We start from the raw sequence: 23,744 nt of genomic DNA, 5'->3' as shown, positions 1-23,744 counted from the left end.
ACCTCTTTGCCAGAACATGAATCCTGATCACTGATCTGATGAGTGGAAAGCCACAGAGGACATAAGCCAGATGTGCCCTACCACTAGAAAGAAATCTGAATACATTGCAGTTTATCACCTGCCTCTGATGGTTGATTGACTCACTAGGCTCCTAAGAACCAGTGGCCTTGAGGTATGGGATTTAAGCAGTTATATTCAGAAGCATTTTTGAGAGATAATAATAATAATAACTTTATTCTTCTATACCGCCACAATCTTGCGACTTCTAGGCGGTTTACAATCAAGAGTGCTGGACATTCATTGAAATACAATAAGTAGATATTCAGAGGAAATACAGAGATCAGAGACCTCAGGAGGCAATAGTATAGAATGATGAGTAGAGATATGCAGAAGTAGTGAGGGAAGAGGTTCTTAGAACATAAGAAGTTGCCCCCGCTGAGTCAGACCAGAGGTCCATCTTGCTCAGCGGTCCGCTCCCGCGGCGGCCCATCAGGCCTAGTTTCTGAACAGTGATCCCTGATTAATTTTATAACTTACCTCTAATCCCATCCCTATAATCTACCTCTACTCTTATCTGTACTCCTCAATCCCTTTATCTTCCAAGTACCTATCCAAAGCTTCTTTGAACCCCTGTAGCATGCTCCTGTTTATCACATCCATCCTTTCTGGAACTGTTAATAGTTTTGTGTTACCCCTTACTTTGTATGCAACTTCCTGTGTGTGTCTGTGTCCATCTGGGGGCTCTTTTCCTTCTAAGGATCTTTTTCCTCCTCTGTATGTTTTTATCCATTTATGTGTGTGTCCTGTTGTGTGTATGTCTAGAATTTTATTTAATGACAACATTGTCATATAAAGAGTTTGAATTTAAAAATTTGAACCAGCAAAGTTCTATGCTTTGTAAACCACTTTGAACGGCTTGCAACATATAAATAGTTACAGTATATCTGTTTGATTTTGTACCCGTTTCACTAAGTGGGGAGCAAGCTTTACCTAGGGAATTTATCTAGGTAAGTGCCTAACTACCTCAGCAAATTCCTGAGAATTGTTCTCAGACTGCTCCTGCTTGTCTAAATCTTTTTAAAAAACACCAAAGAAGGTTAAATATTTTGTGTAGCTTCTTTCATTTACAGAGCAAAGCAACACTTACAGCTTTCTAGATTTTAAGCTTAGGCAAATCTCCTGAAAAGTTTCACCTTTGGGGACAGTAAATCCTACTCATGGATATCTCTGCGGTTCAGGTTGTAGCGTTGCCTGCTGAGGTTCAGGTGTCTCAAATCTGAGTCCAGCAGAATAAGATGTACAACAGAGGCAACATGCTGGATCCCAGCTAGATCCCAAACACTGCCAGACCAAAGAGCCGTGCAGAGGCTACTTCAAAGAAGTCTCAAAGGAAAGCAGATTTATCACCCAAACAGGGGTGCTTTAACCCTGGGGGCCCTGGATGACGTTTTAAGGAGGGGCCCCCTTTTTTTTTTTCTCAGATACTGATGTAACCCTAGGTTTCCCATCAGGGTGGATTACTATGAGGGGATGCTGGAAAGTTCTCAGCCAAAACAATCAACTTCCTAAATTCTGAACGTTATTTTGCCACTGTAGCTGAAAAGAGTGTTATCTTATTTCGTTAGGTGCCAATTTGCAGCAACAAAATTCTATTGTTTTTTGGCATTGTTTCAGATCATTGATTGAAACATATCCACGTCGTTCTCTTCTTGGTTGGGCTGAGAACTTTTCAGCGACCCCTCGTACAAGTAGAGCTGGACTAGTTTCTGAAGGTCAGGGCCAGGACTAACAAAGCTAAGACGCCAACTGGCATTTAATCCACTCAATCAGCACATTTCTAGCAGTCAATATATGAGTCCACATGTGGAGGGTTTATTGCAGCGGTCTCAAACACGCGGCCCGCAGTCCACATGTGGCTCTCCAAGTTTTATTTGCGGCCCGCGGTCTGAACTGGATCATTCCCTTCCTTTTGGAGCAGCAGCGGGTCTGGCCGGTTCGTTCCGTTCAAAGCCGCAGGTTGGCGGCTCCTTGCGCTATCCACTCCTGCATCGGAAGCCTCTCTGACATCACAACATCAGAGAGGCTTCAGACGCAGGCGCGGATCTCGCAAGGAGCCGCCACCCGCGGCTTTGAATGGAATGAGCCGGCCAGACATGCTGCTGCTCCAGTGGCGTACCAAGGGGGGGGCGGTCCGCACAGCTGGTCACCCTCCACTGTTCTTCCTAGAGTGCGGCTCGCGGCTCGTCTAGAGCAGGAGTGCCCAACTGCTTCCCTTCCCTTCTCACTGCCGGCACCATGCTCTTTGATCTCCCTGCTTCTCTCACCGCCCAACCTCAATTCTGACATCGAGAGGACGTTCTGGCTAGCCAATCGCTGCCTGGCTGCCCGGAACATCCTTTCCGACATTAGAATTGACGTCGGGCGGCGAGAGTTGGTCGGCCCCGTGGAGATCTCGGCCTGTTTCCGATGGCGGCAGCAGCAGCAGCAGCCTATTCCCCGGTGGCGGTGGCATGGGGGAGGGCAGGAAGGAAGGAAGAAAGAAGGGGGGGCAGGGAGCCAGAAGGAAAAAAGAAAGAAGGGGGGCAGGGAGCCAGAAGGAAAAAAGAAAGAGGGGGGGGACAAGGAGCCAGAAACAAAGCAAAAAATGGGACAAGGAATCAGAGAAAGACAGACATAGAAAAGGAAAGAAAAAGTTGGGGGAGGGAATGAGGTCTGGAGGAGCGGAAGCATACAGGAGGCTGAAAGAAGAGAAGAAATATTGGATGCACAATCAGAAGAATAAAGTGCAACCAGAGACTGATGAAATTACCAAACAAAGGTAGGAAAATGATTTTATTTTCAATTTAGTAATAGAAATGTGGCAGTTTTGAGAAAGAAAAGATATTAAACTTTAAATGTGAGTGCTACAGAAAAAATAGAGTACTTGGAGGGCCGCAGAAAAAATAGTTAATGTCTTATTAAAGAAATGACAATTTTGCATAAGGTAAAACTGTTAAAGGAAAGTTTTATAAACTATAAAGAGTTTAACCTCATGCAAAATTGTCATTTCTTTAATAAGACATTAACTATTTTTTTCTGCGGCCCTCCAAGTACCTACAAATCCAAAATGTGGCCCCGCAAAGGGTTTGAGTTTGAGACCACTGGTTTATTGTTGCTTTGAGTTTAGATAACTGGGATAATTCTTCAGAGCAACCATATACATGAGTTGTACTTGCCAGATAGTGAACTTTGCAAGTTATTCTAACTTACCACAGGACTTTACTGTATAGCTTCTGCAAATTTAATGAAGCAACTACTAAGGGTGTTCCCACTGTTTGCAATTCTGGGTGCTGTGTTCAGTTTGTAGAAATTGCACAGTACATTGCCTGGAGTTAGCATAGAAGAACTTACCACCAAATTCTATTAAATCTGCCTCTTCTCTTGTATAGGATCTATGGAGTGGAACATATTACCAGTGTATTTACGACAGTTGAAAGATTTAAACAAATGTTTTTTAAAAATCTGTTTTGTGCTATGAAATATGGTACTTAATACAATGTAATAACTGAAATAGTGGATAAGAAGATATGCACTCTGTACCATGAAGTATGCCATTTGGTGAGAAGTTTGATTGATGTGGGCAAGTTGTTTTGTTAATTGTTGTGTATGTACGTTTATTCGTTTTTTTTATGTATGTACATTTTGTAACCCACCCTGGATAAAGGCGGGCTAGAAATGATAATAAGCTACACTAAAATTAGGCACCTATAACGGTGCCTCTCTTAAAAGGAATGAAGCAATGAGATATAAAACTGTCTTTGATTGGACATGTCAGTTCTTTAGTTGTTTGTTTTTCTACAAATTGAACCCCTGACTTAGGCATAAGCTGAAACACGGATCAAGTCATGTCTTCAAATAAAGTTTCTTCCCAGAGCATGTGACTCTGCTTGCTTGTTCCATCTGAGGCCCTCTACGCTTTTTTGGTTTTTCCTAACAGATAAAGTATTTCACATGCGGTACACCACATTTTTAACTTTAAAATAGTGCGAAATCCATTAAATCAGTTGTACAATAGCAGTTACAGAATGGTTTAGTAAAAGACCTCCACAGTCTGCTACATTCTCCTCAATAATCCTCGAAGTTGCAATTCTTAGGTTCTTCCTGAAGGATGTCTGGTGTTAGAGGCATTATCATGGTTGATCTGGGACTCTCCCTAGTCCATATTTTCCCCTTCTCTGGCTGGATTTAGTAGCAAAGAGTCTGTCCAACAGAGAAACCCTAGGTAGCTTCAGGGGTTGTGTGATGGCCCAACAGATCTCTGATGTATCTTCTTGTAGGGATGGGATGTTATTTCCAGTTACATAGGAAATGTCAATAATGTATCCCATGCCATCTGTTATTAAATGAATATGAACAGAAAAATGAACATTAATCAACAAAATGAACAATGGTGTAAATCAGTGTTCTTCAACCGCCGGTCCGCAGAAATTTCCTGCCAGTCTGCAGGGGCAGCAAATGTATCAGGCCCAAGACCTCTTTAGTCCGAGCTCCACTAAATAGTTTGGTGTCGTCCGCAAATTTTATTATTTCGCACTTCGTCCCTGTTTCTAGATCATTTATGAATATATTAAATAGCAGCGGCCCGAGCTCTCTCTCTATACCTGAAATCTCGACAGACATTCAATTCCAGGTTTCAACCTGCTTGTCTGACATCTAATATTAATCATGGCCAAGACTGAGCTTCTTATCTTTTCATCTAAACCTGTTTCTCCTCTTCCCCAACTCTCTGTTTCTATGAACAACGCTCTCATCCTCGACTCACCTCGACAACCTTGACTCATCTCTCTCCTTCTTGTCACATATCCAACAGACTGCCAAAACCTGTCATTTCTTTCTCTACAATATTGCTAAAATCAAACTCTTCCTTTCTAAGTGCACTGTTAAGACCATCCCTACTCTCATCACCTCTCGCCTAGACTACTGCAACCTGCTTCTCACTGGCCTTCCGCAGCCAGTCCGTAGTGCAATCGATGCAGCATTATCTTCGGGCCAGCTCCCTCTTCCTCACTGCTGCATTGCACAAAGCTGCGCCCGAACGGGAAGCCTTCTCTCTGATGTCGCAACGTCAGAGGGAAGACTTCCGGCACGTGAGGAGCCGCTGCCCGCAGCTTTGGGCACTGCAGCAGTGAGGAACAGGGAGCCGGCTCGAAGATAACACCGGGGGCGGCATATAACGGCCAGGCGGGAGCAGGCCAGAAGGTAAGGCACAGCATGGACGGAGGGAGACAACAAAGGTAGAGAGAATGAGTTTATTTTTTGAATTTAGTGATTGAATTGTATCAATTTTGAGAATTTACATCTGCTGTCTGTATTTTGCACTGTTCAGGAAGAAATGCATTTGATTCTTTTTCTCTGGGGTTGTACTGCATGCAGAGTCTTGAATCTTAGGGTTTCGTTTGTATATATTAGTACTTTTAGTTTTTGGTCCCATATTTGCATAGGAGTTATCTGTTTTCTGGTAGGAATGAATGTTGAGAAGCATAGAGTATGCTTTGTGTAGTTTAATTTTGTGGTTAACTATTATGTGTTGTTAATAAGACTATATTGTGTGTATATATGAAACATGAATGGAAAAAATAGTTACAATTAGTACTTTTAGGGGGGCGGGGTCTGGGGCAGAGATGGGTAGGGTCTGGCCCACGACTTTGCCCAGTGCTCTTCATTCGCCGGTACGCAGACCAATGCTGGTCCACAAAATAATTCTTATATTTCCACCGGTCCATAGATGTCAAAAGGTTGAACACTGCTTTAGAACATCTTTTAGTGTTCTGGTTTTGCAATCATTTCGTACCATACCAATGTTTTGCTGAGTGTTATTGATGTTGCTGATATGGTTGTGCAGTGACTGTTGTTCATTGATTGTACGTTGTTTCAAGTTGACCTAAATAAAGTTTTAAAATGATGCAACTGACTAAAATCGTCCCCTCCCGCACTAGGACTCCCCTCCCTTTAAACTTCTTTCTTTCTCAAGATGCCCCTCATGTATTCAGATATTCGCTATCCATAGTACTCCAATTCAAATGGAAGTTCTAAAGAAATACTCAGTTACTCATTACCCATTGAACCCCAATCTGTAACTTTCCCCTCTTCACTATTGTATTATATTTAGACTCATTGTACGATACTGTATTAGACTTATGTATGGTGTTGTCTTTAGACTTATTGTATTGTATTATATTTAGACTCGTTGTATTATATTGTACTGTGTTGTATACACTCATTGTATTGTATTGTATTGTATTGTTTTGTCTTGTATTGTATGTTGACTTATTGTATTGTATTGTGACCTTGTTATTCGCTGAATGTCCAGCCTTCTTACAGTGTGAACCGCCTAGAAGTCACCTGACTATGGCGGTATAGAAAAATAAAGTTATTATTATTATTATTTTTCCAGGTCCCTTGAAGTCCGTTATAACGACATTATACTGTATAAAAGATAGACGTTTGGCAGCTTTGAAAATGAATATTTTTCCTACTGGGTTTGTGGACGTCTTGCACAAAACTTCCAACTTCAGACTTAGGCACACTTTCAATTATGTCCCTCCACAGAAATAAGCAGATACGAAATACACAAAATTAGATTCGATTTGAATTTGCATCCCAAATTTGGAATTTGTAGTTCCTGATTCTACCCATTGAAATCAACATTACATCTCATATAATGTTTCAAGATAGGGTTGCCTAAAATATAGGACTGCCCCCCCAAAAAAATCTCCTCCTGGAACTGGGTACCTTGAAAGCTCAAATTTAATATCAACCAGCCCTGCCAAAACAGAATTCTGAACTGTATTATAATTGAGTGAGAGAGAAGTGGCGTTAAACACAAGTGTGATCTTGTTCCCCATTCAGTTTGTTTTCTTGCTCCTGGTCTGACACAGCTTAATGGGGCTAATGCCTTTTCCTGTTATCTTGAAGCTCTTTCTGTGTGCCAAAACAGCAACGACTCTTGCACAAAACAGAGCTGTAGTGTAAGAGTGGACTCTCCTGTATAATGAAATCATATTTAAGGCCAGAAATTAGGTGAAGCAACTTTCCAGATCTATACTGAATGGATACTCTTCAGTAGCTATTCCGCACACATCCAGAAAGGGAGAAAGCGGTTATTGAACAGGAGCTAAATGTTTAATGTGCTCCGCCCTAAACTTGCTTTTCAGGGCTTGCTGACTAATCTGGTCCACCGTGCAATTTACAAGGTAGCAGTCAGCACAAAATGCCCATTCAGAGGTTGACTCTCGCTCCTTTGTGCATGTGACATACAAACTGTACGTCGTCTGCAAGTAACACAAACAGATAGTGTCTGGGTCTCGCACTGCCATCTTTTCTCAGGTGATTGGAGGCACAAAGCCCCTTGACCCTGCACTCATGAAGTTCTTCCGTGCTGAAAGTATTCACAAGAGAGTACTGCTTTTTTTCACATTTTTATTTCATGCAGCCTAATGGAAACATCTTGGGAAAATATACTCTGCATCCAGTATTTGTCCTTTCTTGTCAAATGTTTGAGATAGCAAACTTTATTACTATGTACGTAAGTTGTGCGTTGCTCAGGATACTGGGATTGATGGACCATTGGCACTACTTATGTGTGAGGTACTTTGATATAGGTTATAGCATTTTATTTTATTTTTTTTTAAATTAGCCAAAGGGCCCTTTGTCTAATGGGAATTAACCCCTAATGTGTACTTAATGCAGGAAAAACAGGCTGCTGTTGTAAAATATATTAAAGTGTTTTGTGGTTTGTTTTTTTTGCTTACTTGTGGCATGCTAACTGGCATATTAGCTCATTTTTAAAATATTTTTGAGAGGGTAAAGGAATAGGGACTTTTATACTGCTTTTTTGTAGTTCACAACCGCATTCAAAGTGATTTACATACAGGTCCTTCAGGCATTTTCCCCATCTGTTCCAGTGGGCTCACAATCTATCTAATGTACCTGGGGCATTGGAGGATTAAGTGACTTGCCCAGGGTCACTAGGAGCAGTACAGGGTTTGAACCCACAACGGCAGGGTGCTGAGGCTGTAGCTCTAACCACTGCACCAAGTGTTAACCAGCTAGTACGTTCACATTAGCACATTAACTGGCTAATACACAGTTAAAGCAGGCCCTGATTCTATAAAGTCCACCTAAAGTTAGGTGTCTAAATGTATATTAGTGTATGGTAAGACCATATTGTCTGTTAGTAAATATAGGCCATTTTTCTACTAGCCTTCAGGATCTGCTGTTATTAGTAAACCACAGTTAGAAAATTGAGTTGGAAAAAAAATCAAGAAAACAAAGCAGCATCTGTTTAGTGCATCTGATGGTACAAAGGTCACCTGCCCGACATTGCCACATTTCATGGTTCACACAGTATTTGTTTTAAGGAGTTTGTTAAGGAGGTGAGGAGTGGCACCCCGAGGGATCAAATCCCAGCACTGCTCCTTGTGACCCTGGCCAATTCACTTAGGCCCATATTCCATGAATGGTGCCTTAAGTTAGGTGCAAAATGCCATCTAAAAATAATAATAATAATAGTGTTTAAGGGAAAATGTAGACACAAACCTGCACCTAATGTCACTGTCGTAAAGCACCTCCGTAGACGTGATTCACGTGAAAGGTAGGCCATGAAAACCCTGGCTTACGTTTCTGGCACCTACCTTTCACGAAGCCACGATTCTATAAATAACATACAATCAGTGGCTGCCAACAGTGGCACCATTTTTAGAATTCAGGCCTTTATTCTCTGGGTACAAAATAAGGGCCTATATATATGTAAACCACTTTGAATGTGTAACCACAAAAAGGTAGTATACAAGTCCCATTCCTTTTCCCCCTTCTCCCCCCCCCCAAATCACACCTACAAATTACTAATCCCACAAAGCAGGAGGAGATCAGAATTCAAGCCACAAAACCAGTGTATCGCAAACTGTGTGCCTCTTGAGATTTCAGGTGTATCATGGCACACTGGGGAGGATGGAGAGGTGCCGGCGCAGGCTGACTGCCTACAGGATGTGCCTTACAGAGCGAGAGGCACATCATGTAGGCAATCAGCCGACGCCAGCACCTCTGCTCTCCGGTTCTCTTCCCTTCTGGCACCCCCTGCAGGTGTCTCGGGGCCCATCTGGATGGCTTTCACGCAAGCACGTACATCGTGATGATGTCGCCCATGCGTGTGGCGTCATCACGGCAATACCAATGTACTTCAGGGTGCCTCGAGCTGCAGCCACTATCTTTAGCTTGAGAAAATTTGCGGGACACTGCCCAAGACAAACCAGTGAGCTTCACTCACTAGCTAATAGTTCACCCTTTGTTCTCACGTATCCCTTAATTTAGAACATCCAGTACTGCCTACAGGTAGACTGATATACCTGAAAAGGCTCAGTGCAAAAACCTAAGGCCCTGATTGGCCCAGATGCCTAAGTTTCCTCCCATAGGATGAACCGGGAAGGGGAAGGCCCACCTTACTACAAAAGGTACAGGGGGGTCAGGGGGTATTTGAGCTTGGGGGTGTCTGGGTGGGACGTTCAGGAATATCAGTGGTTGGGGGAGTCATGGGTTTAAGGGGTTAGGGTTGTGTCGGGGTGGAGGATTCGGGGGTATCAGCAGTAGGGGGCAGGTCATGGGTTCAGGGAAACCTGCAGGCAGGAGGGAGTGGGCATCCCTCCTGCCTATTGCAGTTGGGGAGGGTGCTTCATGAGTTCCAGGAGTTGTGTGTGGTCATCCCTCCTGCCGATGTCAGGGGGGGTGCCCTGCCGCAGCCGCTCAGCTGATCACGGCAGGGATATTTCCCCCCCCCCCATCCTGATCATCTGAGCCGGCAGAACTCCCTGAAGCTGTAGCTTTGGGGAACACTGCCAGCTCAGCTGATCGGGGATAACTTCCCCTACCGCAGTCAGCTTATGACTGCTGCGGCTTGACTTTAGGATCCCACAGCAGCATAGACGGCTGATTTGTAGGCCAGGGTTTTCCGGGTCTACATTTCAGCCGCCTATTTTGGCTGAATTTAGGTGTGATTTTGTAACCGGTGCGATTGAGTGATTGGCACACGATTGGCGGCCACTTTTAAGGTGGCCACCGACATAGACACTGGTTACAGAATCCGGTCTTTAGTGCTAATTTTTTTTTTCAATGCTGTATTCAGAATCTAACTATAGCATGTATAGTATGTAAATGGTTCATAACATGCATATCCTGGAAATCAATCTGCTGCCCTTGAAAACCAGAGTTTTGTGCCCTACTGATAGAATTCAGCATGTGAATCCTTAACCCTACTCCTCTGCCCTCCAACCCAGCCCGCTGATTAACCGTTCCCCTTAACTGTATCCATGACATCCTGTTTGTCTGTCTTGCCTGTTTAGATTGTAAGCTTTTTTGAGCAAGGACTGTCTTCTTTATTACTCTGTACAGCGCTGCGTGCGTCTGGTAGCGCTATAGACATAATTAATAGTAGTAGTGCGTCAGAATCATTATTCTGTGTACTCACGCTTCTTTCCTGCACCAGAGAACATCAGCTCCTCCAAGTTCGCTAAACAGTGTTGCCCACCTATGTTAGATATTGACAAGCGACTGAAATCACCTGACTTGTGATTCATTTTCTCCGCTGTTCCCTAATCCTATTTTTATGTTTCAGGACAACTGTTTGCAGAAAGGCAGGAAGTGGGCCACAGAATATGAAAGCCATTGATGTGAAAACGGAAGCCAGTGCCAATCCAGTTGACAGATTTGATGCCTTTTGCATAAAGGATGAAGGTCAGTGTTGCTATGCCACTGAAAATGTGTGTAGCTATGTGCATTGATCTCTCAGGCACGAGCCCTTAGTGCTGGTTGAAATATTTACACTTAAATTCCAGAGATACATGCAGGGCTTAATTTGAGGAGGAACAGCAGCTCGACTCGGTTAACAAAATAGCTGTAACATAAAGGAATCACGAAAGTGAAAAGTAAAATAAAAACTCAGATTAAAAAGAATAACCAATCTAAAAAAAAATTAATACATGAAGATTATTTTGACAACCTAGCCTGGAGGTCCAAATATTGTTGGAATAATAATGTTTTCATAGATATACGAAATAATTGAAAAAAGTACAGTAAAACCTTGGATTGCAAGTAACTTGATTTGCAAGTGTTTTGCAAGACAAGCAACACATTTTGTTAAATTTTAACTTGATATACAAGCAATGTCTTGCAATACAGTGCCCTGGTACTGCAGTTTGACCTGAGCAGTGCCTTTGACCTTGTTGATCATGACCTCCTGCTTAAGTGCCTTGATTCCATCGGCATTTCCATACAGGTACTAAATTGGTTCACGGGTTTCCTAAAAAACGTACATACCAGGTCTACAGCGAAGGAACCTACTCTCAAGCTTGGTCCAATCCCTGTGGAGTGCCACAGGACTCCCCACTCTCCCCCTCACTTTTCAATATCTACATGGCGTCACTGGGAAATATGCTATCCGATTTAAAACTGAAATCGTACATATACGCGGATGATATAACAATTATTATTCCCATAACCTCATTGACCCAAGAGACAGAGCAATTCATCTCATCCGTCCTTACCAAAGTAGAACATTGGACTATGCATTCCAAACTAAAACTGAATTCTGAAAAAAACAAGATCTTCTTGGCAAGTCTCAATAACAAGATCGTGAACACCTCCTTGAGACTAAATGGATCAGACTACCCAATTAATCCCACAACCAAAATCCTTGGCATCACCCTGGACCGAAGCCTGACATTTGAAGATCACACTAATGCTCAAGTCAAAAAATGCTTTCTCACTCTATGAAAACTTCACACCATTAAACAATACTTCGATTTCTTTTCCTTTCGACTGCTGGTTCAATCCCTGATCTTAAGTACCTTAGACTACTGCAATATTATATACTTGGGATCTCTCAAGAAAACCATCAAACGACTGAGTCATCCAAAATGCTGCAGTCCATCTCATTTATAGCCTCAAGGAATCGGACCATGTAAGCCCATATTACAAAAAACTACACTGGCTACCTGTGGAAGCAAGGGTCATTTTTAAGTTTGCTTGCCTTTGCTTCGAAACCATGGCAGGTTCATCCCCATCCTATCTGTCTCACCAATTCGAATTCCCAGGCACAACTAATACACACAGTACCTACTTGTTCGCTTTTCCATCCCTAAAGGGCTGCACCTACAAGAGATACCTCGATAGAACATTATCGTTCCAAGCAGGCAAATGGAGCAAATGTTTAACCAACTTCATCTCAAATGCACTTTTGTACCAAATGTTTAGAAAGTCAATAAAAACTTATCTCTTTGACAAATTTCTCTGACCCCACTTCAACCTGATGTACTTCCAAAACACTTCCAGATAAACCTGACTAAACTTAGCATGCCAATGTAATTTCGACAGTTCTCTGTAAAGTCGCTGTCTGTATACAGTCTCTTCCCTTGTAAACCACTTAGAACTGTTTGTGGTATGGCCAGGGCCGCCATCAGAAATTTCTGGGCCCCTTACTGAGCAATCCTATTGGGCCCCCCCACCACGCACTCCTTCCCCCACCATTTTGTTCGGGGGGTGCTATCAGGAAATCGGCAGGGGACAAAAAAAAGTATGACAGCAGTGTTTATTGTTGTGCACAGCAGAAGTATAATACAGGAATTTGTGCTATGGTGGCCTAAGACCAATGTTCCTCTAAGGATTGATGAGGTGTGTGCAAAAAAAAATATGCATGAGCGACAAGTTACATACTCCACAAATTTATGAGCAGGCACGGAGGACGCATTTTTAAACAAATGTAGTTTATCCTTGTACTCCTTATGTATTTTTAATCATCTATGGATATGTTTGTATGTTTATTGTTCAAATGGTTTTATTTATTTCCCCAAATTTATTTTTATTATACGCACTGAAAATATTTCATATTGCATTTAAATCAAAATCTCAATAAACTTGAAACGAGTGCCCGTGAGATTGTGGGAGGGTTAAATACTCAAAACTTAGAAGAATAACAATTTACTTAAAGTTTTTGCTACGCCAGCTTTCTGGTATCTTTACATACAGTGGCGTACCTAGCATATGTAACACCAGGGGCCCATCATTTTTTGGCACCACCCCCCATCTGTAAGAAAAACATGATTTTTAGTAACAAACCACACGTCACACATGAGTACCTAGGAAAAGGCAGCATCTTACATATTGCAGTGAGCAGTACATCAATACACCCATTGTAAAACTAAACAAGCCAGACCAGCACAGATCAATCCTACATCGTCAATCCTAACAGAAAACCATGTCTTTGAAACACAAAGAACACAGAAAACACCTTTGCCTAGTATGGAATATGTCATCACAAACGAACCCCTCCCCCTTTTACAAAACTGTAGTGTGGATTTTAGCCACGGTGGTAACAGCCCTGACGCTCATAGAATTCTGAGCATCAGAGCTGCTACCGGCTGGCGCTAAAAAACGCTCCACAGTTTTGTAAAAGGGGGGATAAAATAGAAATACACAGTTTCAACGCTCTAGCTCAGAGATGCCCAAACTTTTTGGGCTTGCGAGCTACTTTAAAATGACCAAGTCAAAATGATCTACCAAAAATAAAATAAAAAAACACACAGCACACTATACGCTGAGAAAATGTTAATTATCATTCCTATTCTGGGTTTTTTCAAAGAGGTCAAGGCAGATGACTCTATGCATTGTCACCTCAGTAACAACCATACAAAAATAGACAAATATACCCCCATCCTTTTTATTAAACCACAATAGCAGTTTTTAGCGCAGGGAACTGCGCTAAATGCCCAGCGCTGCTCTCAACGCTCATAGGCTCCCTGTACTAAAAAACACTATTGCGATTTAGTCAAAGGGGGCCATAGTGCAAAATATAGACAGCATATATAAATTCAGACACATTTTGATCACTAAATTGAAAATAAAATCATTTTCCTACCTTTGTTTGGTAATTTCATCTGGTTGCACTTTATTCTTCTGACTGTGCATCCAATATTTCTTCCCTTCTTTCAGCCTCCTGTATGCTTCCTCTCCTCCAGACCTCATTCCCTCCCCTAACTTTTTCTTTCTTTCTCTGTCTGTCTTTCTCTGGTTCTGTGCCCCATTTTTTTGCTTTGTTTCTGGTTCCCTGCCCCCCCCTTCTTTCTTTCTTCCTTCCTTCCTCCGTGCCCCATTTTTTGCTCTTTTTTCTGGCTCCCTGTTCCCCCCCCCCACCTTCTTTCTTTCTTCCTTCCTGCCTCCCCCATGCCACCACCGCCGTGGAATAGGCTGCTGCTGCTGCCTCTATCGGGAACAAGCCATCTCCCTGCTTCTCTTCTGCACAGGGCCGATCAACTCTCGCCGCCCGACGTCAATTCTAACGTCGGAAAGGACGTTCCGGGCAGCCAGGCAGCGATTGGCTAGCCAGAACGTCCTCTCGACGTCAGAATTGACGTCGGGCCGCCGCGAGAGTTGGTCGGCCCAGCAGGGAAGAGAAGCAGGGAGATCAAAGACACGGTGCCGGCCTGATCCCCAATGGCAGCAGTGAGAAGGGAAGGGAAGCAGGTTGGGCACCAGTGCTCTAGACGAGCCGCACGCTAAGGAGAACAGTTGACCGCCCCCCCCTTGGTACGCCACTGGAGCAGCAGCGTGTCTGGCCGGCTCGTTTGTTCAAAGCCGCGGGTGGCGGCTCCTTGCGAGATCTGCGCCTGCGTCTGAAGCCTCTCTGATGTTGTGACATCAGAGAGGCTTCCGATGCAGGAGTGGATAGCGCAAGGAGCCGCCAACCCGCGGCTTTGAACGAACGAGCCGGCTGCTGCTCCAAAAGGAAGAGAATGATCACCTCCAGACCGCGGGCCACAAATAAAACCTGGAGAGCCACACTCGGGCCGCGTGTTTGAGACCGCTGCCTTAGAGGGAACACTGCCTAGGACCCTGGGGGAGCCCGGGCCCCCTGTCACCTCTGGGCCCCTGAATGCAGGACTGGTAGTACTGCCCTGATGGCGGCCCTGGGTGTGGCGGTATATAAAACTAAAGTTGTTATTATTATTATTATACAATATATACTCATCACAATTGAGCCGATGGTTCTTCTCTCTCTGACACTGCAAGAGTGTAGTTTTTGAGTGTCATGTAAAGAATCTAACCCCAAGGGCTATATTCTGTAAATGGCGCTGGTAGGCACCTTGATCGCCCCTGCTGGCACCTTAATTGCTTTAGTTGGCTTTAATCAGCATGTTAATTAACCACATCATTTAAAACCAATTAAAAACTCATTAAAAAAAACTAGGTGCCTGCCAGGCATCGGAATTGCGCCTACAGCATGGCAGCTAGCAGCACCTAAGGTCAAAGTAGGCATGGTCAGGGGGCGGAGATGACCTTAGGCACTGCTAGATCCTATTCTCAAAACAACTTAGCTGCCGGTAATGTAGGCCTTTAAAACTCTGACCTATGTTACCAGTGCCTAAGATTTTTCTTAGGCGCCAGTAGTTGCGATTCTGTTAATGGTGCCTAAACGTGAATGACATGCTGCCTGCACCATTTTTGAAGGGTTCTGCCGATTTAGAATCCGGGCCTACGTGAGTAAGTTTGTGCCCCTCTCAGATTCCACCCAAGTGTACCATCTGCAAAATATACACCATCAAAATACGCGTGTAGTTATAGAACACTGTGTAGCCAGATTATTGTTAAATGTCTGCAAGACAAAAGTGATGTTTTTGTCAAGAGCCGTGAATATAAATATTCATGAGTCTGTACAAATTTGAAGGACAACTATCGACCTTTCCGAAGAGGTTAAATTCCTGGGAGTCATTTTAGATGCCTGCCTCTCTTTTCAACCTCACATTCTTGCTATGGTTAAGATTTATTTTAAATTATGATTGCTGAGCAATCTTAAACCTTATTTGTCTGGTGCCAATTTTAAGTGCGTTTTAGAAACATAGAAACCTGACGGCAGATAAAGGCCAAATGGTCCATCTAGTTTTACAATCTGTGGTGTTGTCCAGTTTGGACTATCGCAACCTGGTGCTGCTAGTTGTTCCCTAGAGTGCGATCATGCACTACAATTTACACGAAACTCGATTATTCGTGTTCTGTTTGGTATTGTGAAATTCGACCATGTGTCTGAATTTTATGTGAATCTTTACTGGTTGAAGATTGAATTTAGAATACGATATAAACAGCTGTTGTTAACTTGCCTTTGCCTTCATGGAATGGCTCCGAGATTTTTGATCAACTGTATATCTGAGTACGTACCACCACGTAGTTTACGCTCTGCCGAAGCTGGAGAGTTATATGTTCCTACTATACAGCAGGCAAGGTTAAAAGTCACAAGAATGGGAGCTTTTTCTTGTGCTGGTCCAGAAGCATGGAATGCTATTCCATTGTATATTAGAAAACAAAAAAATGTGATTGTTTATGAGGCTTTTGAAGAGACATCTTTTCTGTGAAATGAAGCATGGGTGCTGAGCATTTTTACTGGGTAAATTATATGATTTGTTGATGAAATTTATACATGTGTGTCTTAGGGCTGTTTGTAATGCTGATTCTGAATATGGTATTGTAACCCACCTTGTTAAAGAGATTATAACTAAATCAACCATAAATACACCATAAATTTTGACATTTATTTGTGTATGTGCACATATATGTGCATACTGTATATACCAGTATTTGGCACCTAAATCTTGCTGCCTACCTTATAGAATTACTCTGTAAATGTGAAATCAGTGGTATTATTATACAATCATAACCATGCAGGTGAAAAAAATGTTTGTAATATGTTGGATCAGGTTTTTGAAAGACTTCTTATTAAATTACAGACAATTATATCATAAGAGAGGTCAAAGTGGGCTGGGCTATTACTAAATACATAGGACTTGTAAGGCTCTGAGAGTGTGAGAGATAATGGGCTCTGAGTATTTTATTTCTTTATTTACAATATTTATAGTTGGCATTATCTATAAATTCTAAGAAGCATTTTTACTATGAAGCTTTAGGCACTTCTAGAGCGTGCAACTTCAAGGGGGACATGGGCGGGCCGGGAGCATATCAAGCACTTATGAACATGAGTTATAGAAAACTATTATTTGTGCACCTAACTGCCGACAGTTAGGTGTGAGCATTTATGCCAGCCATTTAGCTGGTATCAGTATTTGCATCTAAAATTAAGCACCTAAATATGGACTTACTGTAGTATTCTATAAGGGCAGTTGCACATTAAAGTCCATTATAGAATTTGTGTTTTGCTCATCATCCTAGTGTATAAATTTCAGCAACTTTTCGTTCAATAAATTTTATTATATAATACTTGTAGATTCAACCAGGTCATAACAGATTTACATTATACATAGGAACCAACAATCGTCCTATACAATAACAGTTATATAATACATCAGAAAAAAAAGTATTAACACAATGAAAACAAATAAAGGTAGATCACTAGCAAGTACCAATAGATAATAACAATAATCAACATATAATTAACAGCATGGATGTGCATTAATAAATTCCAACAAAATAAATCTGCTACATCACTATATTTTATGAGAGGTTTCCATGTCTTAAGATATGTGTGCAAACTACCTTTTTTTTTCAGCAAAAATCCATTTGAATTTAGCTATAAGACATACAGAATTCCACCAAGTAATATACTCTAGCCTCGTAAAATCTTTCCAATAGCTAAGAATTGTTTTTATTGCTAAATTTAGTAATATTCACAATAATTTAGCCAGCTCATCTGTGATTAGGGCCTTTTGACCTATTCTGCCCAACAGAATGACATTTATGGTTAGTTTTTCTTGAATGTTAACAAACAAACAAATGGACTCCCAAATTTGTTTCCAAAAGTACTCCCTTTAAAGAATTTACCCCCATTTGTCAAGAGTACATCAAAGACATCATTCATAGTTCTTATTAGTGTCTAATACAGTGGTCCAATATGTGGCCCCTGAAGTCCTCCATTGTGGCCCTCAAACTAATACTACTTCTATCCATTCAGTCGTGTCCAACCCTTGGATACTCTGTAGGCCAGTCCTCGCCATGCTTCCCTGTTTTCCACGGCTTCTTTCAGTTGTTTGATGTTCATTCCCTTGTCATTCTTGATGGTATTCAGCCAACGGACCTTTGGTCTCCTCTGCTTTCTTTTACCACTGACCATTCCGAGTAGCACCTCCCTTTTCTAGTGAATTTGCCCTCATCACATCTCCAAAATAGGTCAGTTTCTGTCTGGCTGTAAATCCTATAAAATACATTAGTTACAATCTTGCCCTCCATATACATGGCCAGAGTAACACTATATTGGGCCCCTAACCAGATAAGTGCCAGTGAGGGGGATATTCAGTGGCTCTAACTCAGGGATCTCAAAGTCCCTCCTTGAGGGCCGCAATCCAGTCGAGTTTTCAGGATTTCCCCAATGAATATGCATTGAAAGCAGTGCATGCACATAGATCTCATGCATATTCATTGGGGAAATCCTGAAAACCCGACTGGATTGCGGCCCTCAGGGAGGGACTTTGAGACCCCTGCTCTAACTAGACAGTGCTACTGAATATGTATTCTGACTGCCTCTGGACAGTACCAGGGTGGTTTAGGGGTGGAGCCTGGGCAAAGCTGGAGGTTAACCATCTCACTACAATTTTAAGACCACTTTCCAGATAGAACTGGTTAAAGTTAGGACAGAAACAAGATTATCCTAACTTTGATGGGACTGGATATCCAGTTAGCAGTCGGAGAATGTTGCCACGAGCCGGATAGCACTTCTGGGTCCGTGCTGAAGCCAGTGCCGAATATCCACTTTCATATTAATTGTGGGAGTGTGTGGCGCAGTGCTTAGAGCTACTACCTCAGCCCCCTGAGGGTGTGGGTCCAAATCCCATGCTGAGTGTGAGCCCACCTGGAGAGATAGGGAAAAATGCTTGAGTACCTGAAAGTAAACCACTTAGGCCCTAAGGGGTATATCAATGCTAAAATAAATAAATAATTGTGTTTTGCTTAACCACTAGCTGCTTCTCTTAAATATTAAGGCCTACATTTGTTGAGTGTCTGGCACTGCTTCTGAGGCCTTTAACTATCTATTATAATAGATCATAATTATGAACACAGGAGACCGCATTACTTGGCCTGTTCCAAGAGACTATGAGATGATTTTCATGTAACGAAGTTTGCTTATGTGTGTCATAAAATGTTTCCATCAAAGGTACTGTGAGTGCTTTTCCTGTCTCGTGTTTGTGTCTAGCCAAACAGAAACATAAGAAAAATAAATCTTAGCCATAGAAATCTGCTTGTTGTTTTTAAAGTGAAGGGAAACATTTGTTAACTTCTGAATGAAGTAATGCTTCAGGGCTTCAGTGATATTTTGATGGTAACAGTGGGCCAGATTCTTCAAAAAGTTGCCAAACGTTAGGCGCTCAGATTATACCTACTGGCACCTAATTTAAGGGTTTTAATTGGTTTTAAGTGGTGTGATAAATGGTCACCCATTAAAAAAACAATTTAAAAAAATATTAGATGCCACTAGGCACCCTCCGGAACCAGCACCTGGGTCCATGATGCTGAAGCCCAGAAGTGGGCATATTTAGGGGCAGCGCTGGACTTTGGCATCACTGGGTGCCACTGGCCATGATTCTCAAGGACCCTAGACACCAGACCTACATGTGAAATCCTGACCTACATTTCTGGTGCCTAGGGTCCTCGCTAACCGTGTTTCTATAAGAGGTGTCTTGTCTAGGCCTGGTGGGCCGCCGCGTGAGCCGACCGCTGGGCAGGATGAACCTCTGGTCTGTCCCAGCGGAGGCATCTTCTTATGTTCTTATGTCTATGATTAAAAGCCTAAAATCCCTTTAAAAATTGATGAATGTAGAGGAGTCCGTTAACATAAATCCACTGTGCTTATATATGCTATTATCAATCTGTGTATGTGATGTGGAAATTTATGTTTTCTTATGGGCTGAACGACCTCAAGTGTTCACAGCTGACTGGGTTTGAAAATCTTCTTGCCCAGACAGCCAAAAGTAGGCTATCACTGGTCTTTAATTGTCTATCTAATATATCCTCTTTTTATATTTCTCTGTTATAATATTTTTTGTTTTTTATATAGTTTTTTTTCTAATACTTATAGTGATAGAAATCTGTCAGTTCTCTCTCAAACCAGTGCTCTATTTTCAGCTTATTATTTTGTCAAAATCAGCTTAAATATATAAAGCAAATGGTACTTAGCTTATATAGAACTGCTATAGCTCTGGAATTGACAGTTTTTTGCAATAGGAAGCTGTGAGGAGTAACTCAGTCGGTATTTTTAATCACTGCTGAGTCATTAATCCGTTAAATTCTCTCTTTGGTGATCTTGCGCTATGATTAACACCGCTTACAGAATCAGCCCTAGTGTGTCTACTCTTCAAACCTCAGTTGATTCCTATAGGCCAAACGTGAAATCTGTGTTCCTTCAGGCACCCACTTTTTACTTAAAAACAAACAATGTGGAACCAGACCCCTGGACTTCCAAGAGTTAAAATGGAATAAATTTATTAATACCTTCTTCAAATACAATGTCGTAAAAGCCAAATACAATTCAGGAAAATAAAATCACCAGAACACAGCAACATACAACACAGTGATTTTATTTTCCTGAATTGTATTTGGCTTTTACGACATTGTATTTGAAGAAGGTATTAATAAATTATTCCATTTTAACTCTTGGAAGTCCAGGGGTCTGGTTCCACATTGTTTGTTTTTTGAACAATTCATATTTTTTGTGGTCCCTTGGTCCATCGCTGTGGAGGCCAGGCAGTGACGTAGACCACTCCACAGTGCTGTTTGTTTGTTAGAGTACCCACTTTTTACTGTCATACAGGAGGGGAAAAAGCCAGAATAGGTAGCACACTTTCATGGCCCTCCACATGAGTGCAAATCGCATTTTGCTTGCCAGAATTCTCTGGCTTAAGACACTGTTCAGCCATTGCCTGTCTGAAGATGATCTATAATGTGCTTATCAGAGCTCTGCTTTGCTTCACTATTATAAAGGGAGGGATGGAGATGACAGAGGTTTTGGAATCTGAAAGATGCAATATGCCAACCCCTGATGGTTCTATGAAAGAATAGTCAGCTGCTGGAGCGCTTGCATGAGTATTTATTTCAAGTCTTGCCTTGAAAGCAGGACGGGATCCTGGATGGATGCATTTCTCTCCTGCGCTGTAACTATTTTTTTTGCTTAAGACTGGCACATGACTGTAGCCCTGATGATGCTATGTAGACTCCTAAATGTAATTATTTTGACCAGCTCAAAAATGAATGCTGCTGACCATCCGTTTGAGGTACCCGCTATTCGGGCTGCAGTCTTCCAAGCTTGAGTAGGTGATCCAGTAGAGGGGAGTTTTGTTGCATCTGCAGTATCAAGTCTAAAAGATATTGAAGTTCCCCAAAACCATTCATTGCTATCTGTCCTCTTTAAGTTACATACAAAACGTAGAAATTATTGAGAGAGACAAGAGCAGAAAGTCAAAGAAAGCTGGCATTCTAGAAATAATGAAAAGAAAGAACAGTCGGAGTAGCCTAATTATTAAATATACAGTCAGTTTCTAAGATAAATATGACTGATCCATGTGCACTAGCAACTTTTTTACCCTCAAGAAAAAATTGCTATTGTGATCAGTCATAGAAAATGTTGTTGTTATCATTATTATTATTATTATCTTGCAAAATAACATGGTTTCCAGGTATATCTAAGTTAAAATGTTGCCCCTAAGGACACAATTTGCTGGCAATAATAAAAGAATGCCCTTCTTTTGCTTTGTATCCATTTATGTATCATATATACTTGAATATAAACCAAGATTTAGGAGGCCAAAAAGTGGCCCCAAAATGGGGACCTCGGTTTATATTCAAGCCTCCTTTTTGATGATGGTGCTGTTTTCCTCCCCTCCTCACCCAATTACCAATGTTCCTATTTCCCATCCCACCCCACCCCCGATGTCTGGCACTGCTATCATCCACCACCACCACCCACTCCGATGACCAGCACTGTTGTCTCACCCCCCACCCACTCCGATGACCAGCACTACTATCCACTCTGATGACTGGCATTGCTATCTTCTTCCCCCCTACCCTGATGACTGGCACTCCTATCCTCCACTACCTTCTCCCCCCCACCCCAGACCGACATCTCATTTACAGTTCTGGGACTCAGGAAGCTGATGTTGAAGCTCTGTGCTGGTGGAGGATCTTGAGCATCTGCGCATGCTCAAGGCCAGCTGATTCCCACCCTCTCTAGGATTCTCAAAGGGAGTCCAGAAAGCCTTGAGCATGCACAGATGCTCAAGGTTCATTATCAACACAGAGCATTAGCATCAGTTTCCTGAGTCATAGAACTGTAAGTGCGATGTCGGTCTGGGGCAGGGGGGAGCAGGTAGTGAAGGACAAAAGTGCCTAAGCCACTGTTCTTCAATTTTCCAACGTTGCTGTGGCCTCCTATATACTGTTCTTTACTGCCTGTTTCTGCTTGAGCGGACCGCAGCAAAGGAACAGTGCAGAGGAGGTCACAGGCAGCGCAGGAGAATTGCTCCTGGGCCAGCAACTTCCTTGCAGTTTTCATAGTGTGGGGTGCTTCGAAACTGGGAGGGGAGAACATTTGGTAGAACCGGGGGGGAGAGGGAGGGAGAAAGAAGGGAGATGTGCTGAATGGGAGGAGAAGAGGAGAAGAAGGAGATGGTGGCACATGGATGGAGGAAAGGGGAAGAGATGGTACACATGGAGGGAGGGAAGAGAAAAGAAGGAAAAGATGTGCACATGGATGGAGAAGAGGAGAAGAGATGGAAAGATAGATTTGAGATGGAGGCAGAAAAATGGAAGAAAACTGATTATGAAAATCAGTGCCAAAGATGGATGTAGATAATAATAATAACAACAACAGTTTATATACCGCAGGACCGTGAAGTTCTATGCGGTTTACAATAAATTAGAAAGATTTTACAAATTGAATAGAACATTCATAGTTAGAGATTAGTGATTAACAGTTTACAAGATCAGATTTGGGGGTGGGATTGTGATGGGGTCTATTGTTCAGATTCGTTACCTAGGTATTTCAAGAACAGGTATGTTTTTAGGTGTTTCCTAAATTCACCATAGTTGTTTATGTGTGAAATTAGTTTTTCCAGGTCTTTGCCCCATAAGGCTGCTTGATACGATAGAAGTTGTTGATGATGTCTCTTAAATTTGCATCCTCTAGCCGGTGGGGAAACGAACTTCAGGTGTGTTCTTCTCTTATGTCTATTGGTTGAGAAGGAGAAGAAGTCAGTTATATATTTAGGGGCTAGACCAGATAGTACCTTGAAGCAGAGACATCCCAGCTTGAACTTCGCACGTGCCTCCATTGGCAGCCAGTGCAGGAGTCGGTAGGAAGGGGTTATGTGATCGGACTTCTTCAACCCGAAGATCAACCTGACTGCTGCATTTTGTATCAGTTGTAGTCTCTGCATTTGCTTCCGGGAGATTGCCAGATGGGCAATGTTACAATAATCAAGGTGGCTTAGTATTAGGGATTGTACCAGAATTCTGAATGCTGAAGTGTCGAAGTATGCTCTAATGGACCTAAGTTTCCAGAGAGTAAAAAACCCCTTTCTGACTAGGGAGTCCACATTGTCTTTCATGGTTAGACCTTGGTCCAGTATTACCCCCAGGACCTTCATTGTAGGTTGAATAGGGTAGTTGAGATTGTTAATGCGTAGTGGTGTTGTAGTGACAGGTGGGTGTGGCGAGGCTATAAAGAATTT

General features: G+C 42.3%; 1 protein-coding gene across 3 annotated transcripts in view; it reads left to right on the top strand.

Moving 5' to 3' along the window:
- The window catches only part of SUSD5 (sushi domain containing 5), a 100,340-nt gene that overhangs the window by 45,411 nt on the left and 31,185 nt on the right, over positions 1-23,744 (top strand). For all 3 annotated transcript variants that reach the window (XM_033930375.1, XM_033930374.1, XM_033930376.1), the window contains one exon: positions 10,646-10,764. In XM_033930375.1, the coding sequence (XP_033786266.1) occupies positions 10,646-10,764 (119 nt within the window). The remainder of the gene's footprint in view (positions 1-10,645; positions 10,765-23,744) is intronic.

This window comes from Geotrypetes seraphini, chromosome 2 (genome assembly GCF_902459505.1).
Source record: "Geotrypetes seraphini chromosome 2, aGeoSer1.1, whole genome shotgun sequence".
In the NCBI taxonomy this organism is placed as follows: domain Eukaryota; kingdom Metazoa; phylum Chordata; class Amphibia; order Gymnophiona; family Dermophiidae; genus Geotrypetes; species Geotrypetes seraphini.
Note: the sequence above shows the minus strand (reverse complement) of the source record. Positions and strands in the feature narration are given on the sequence as shown.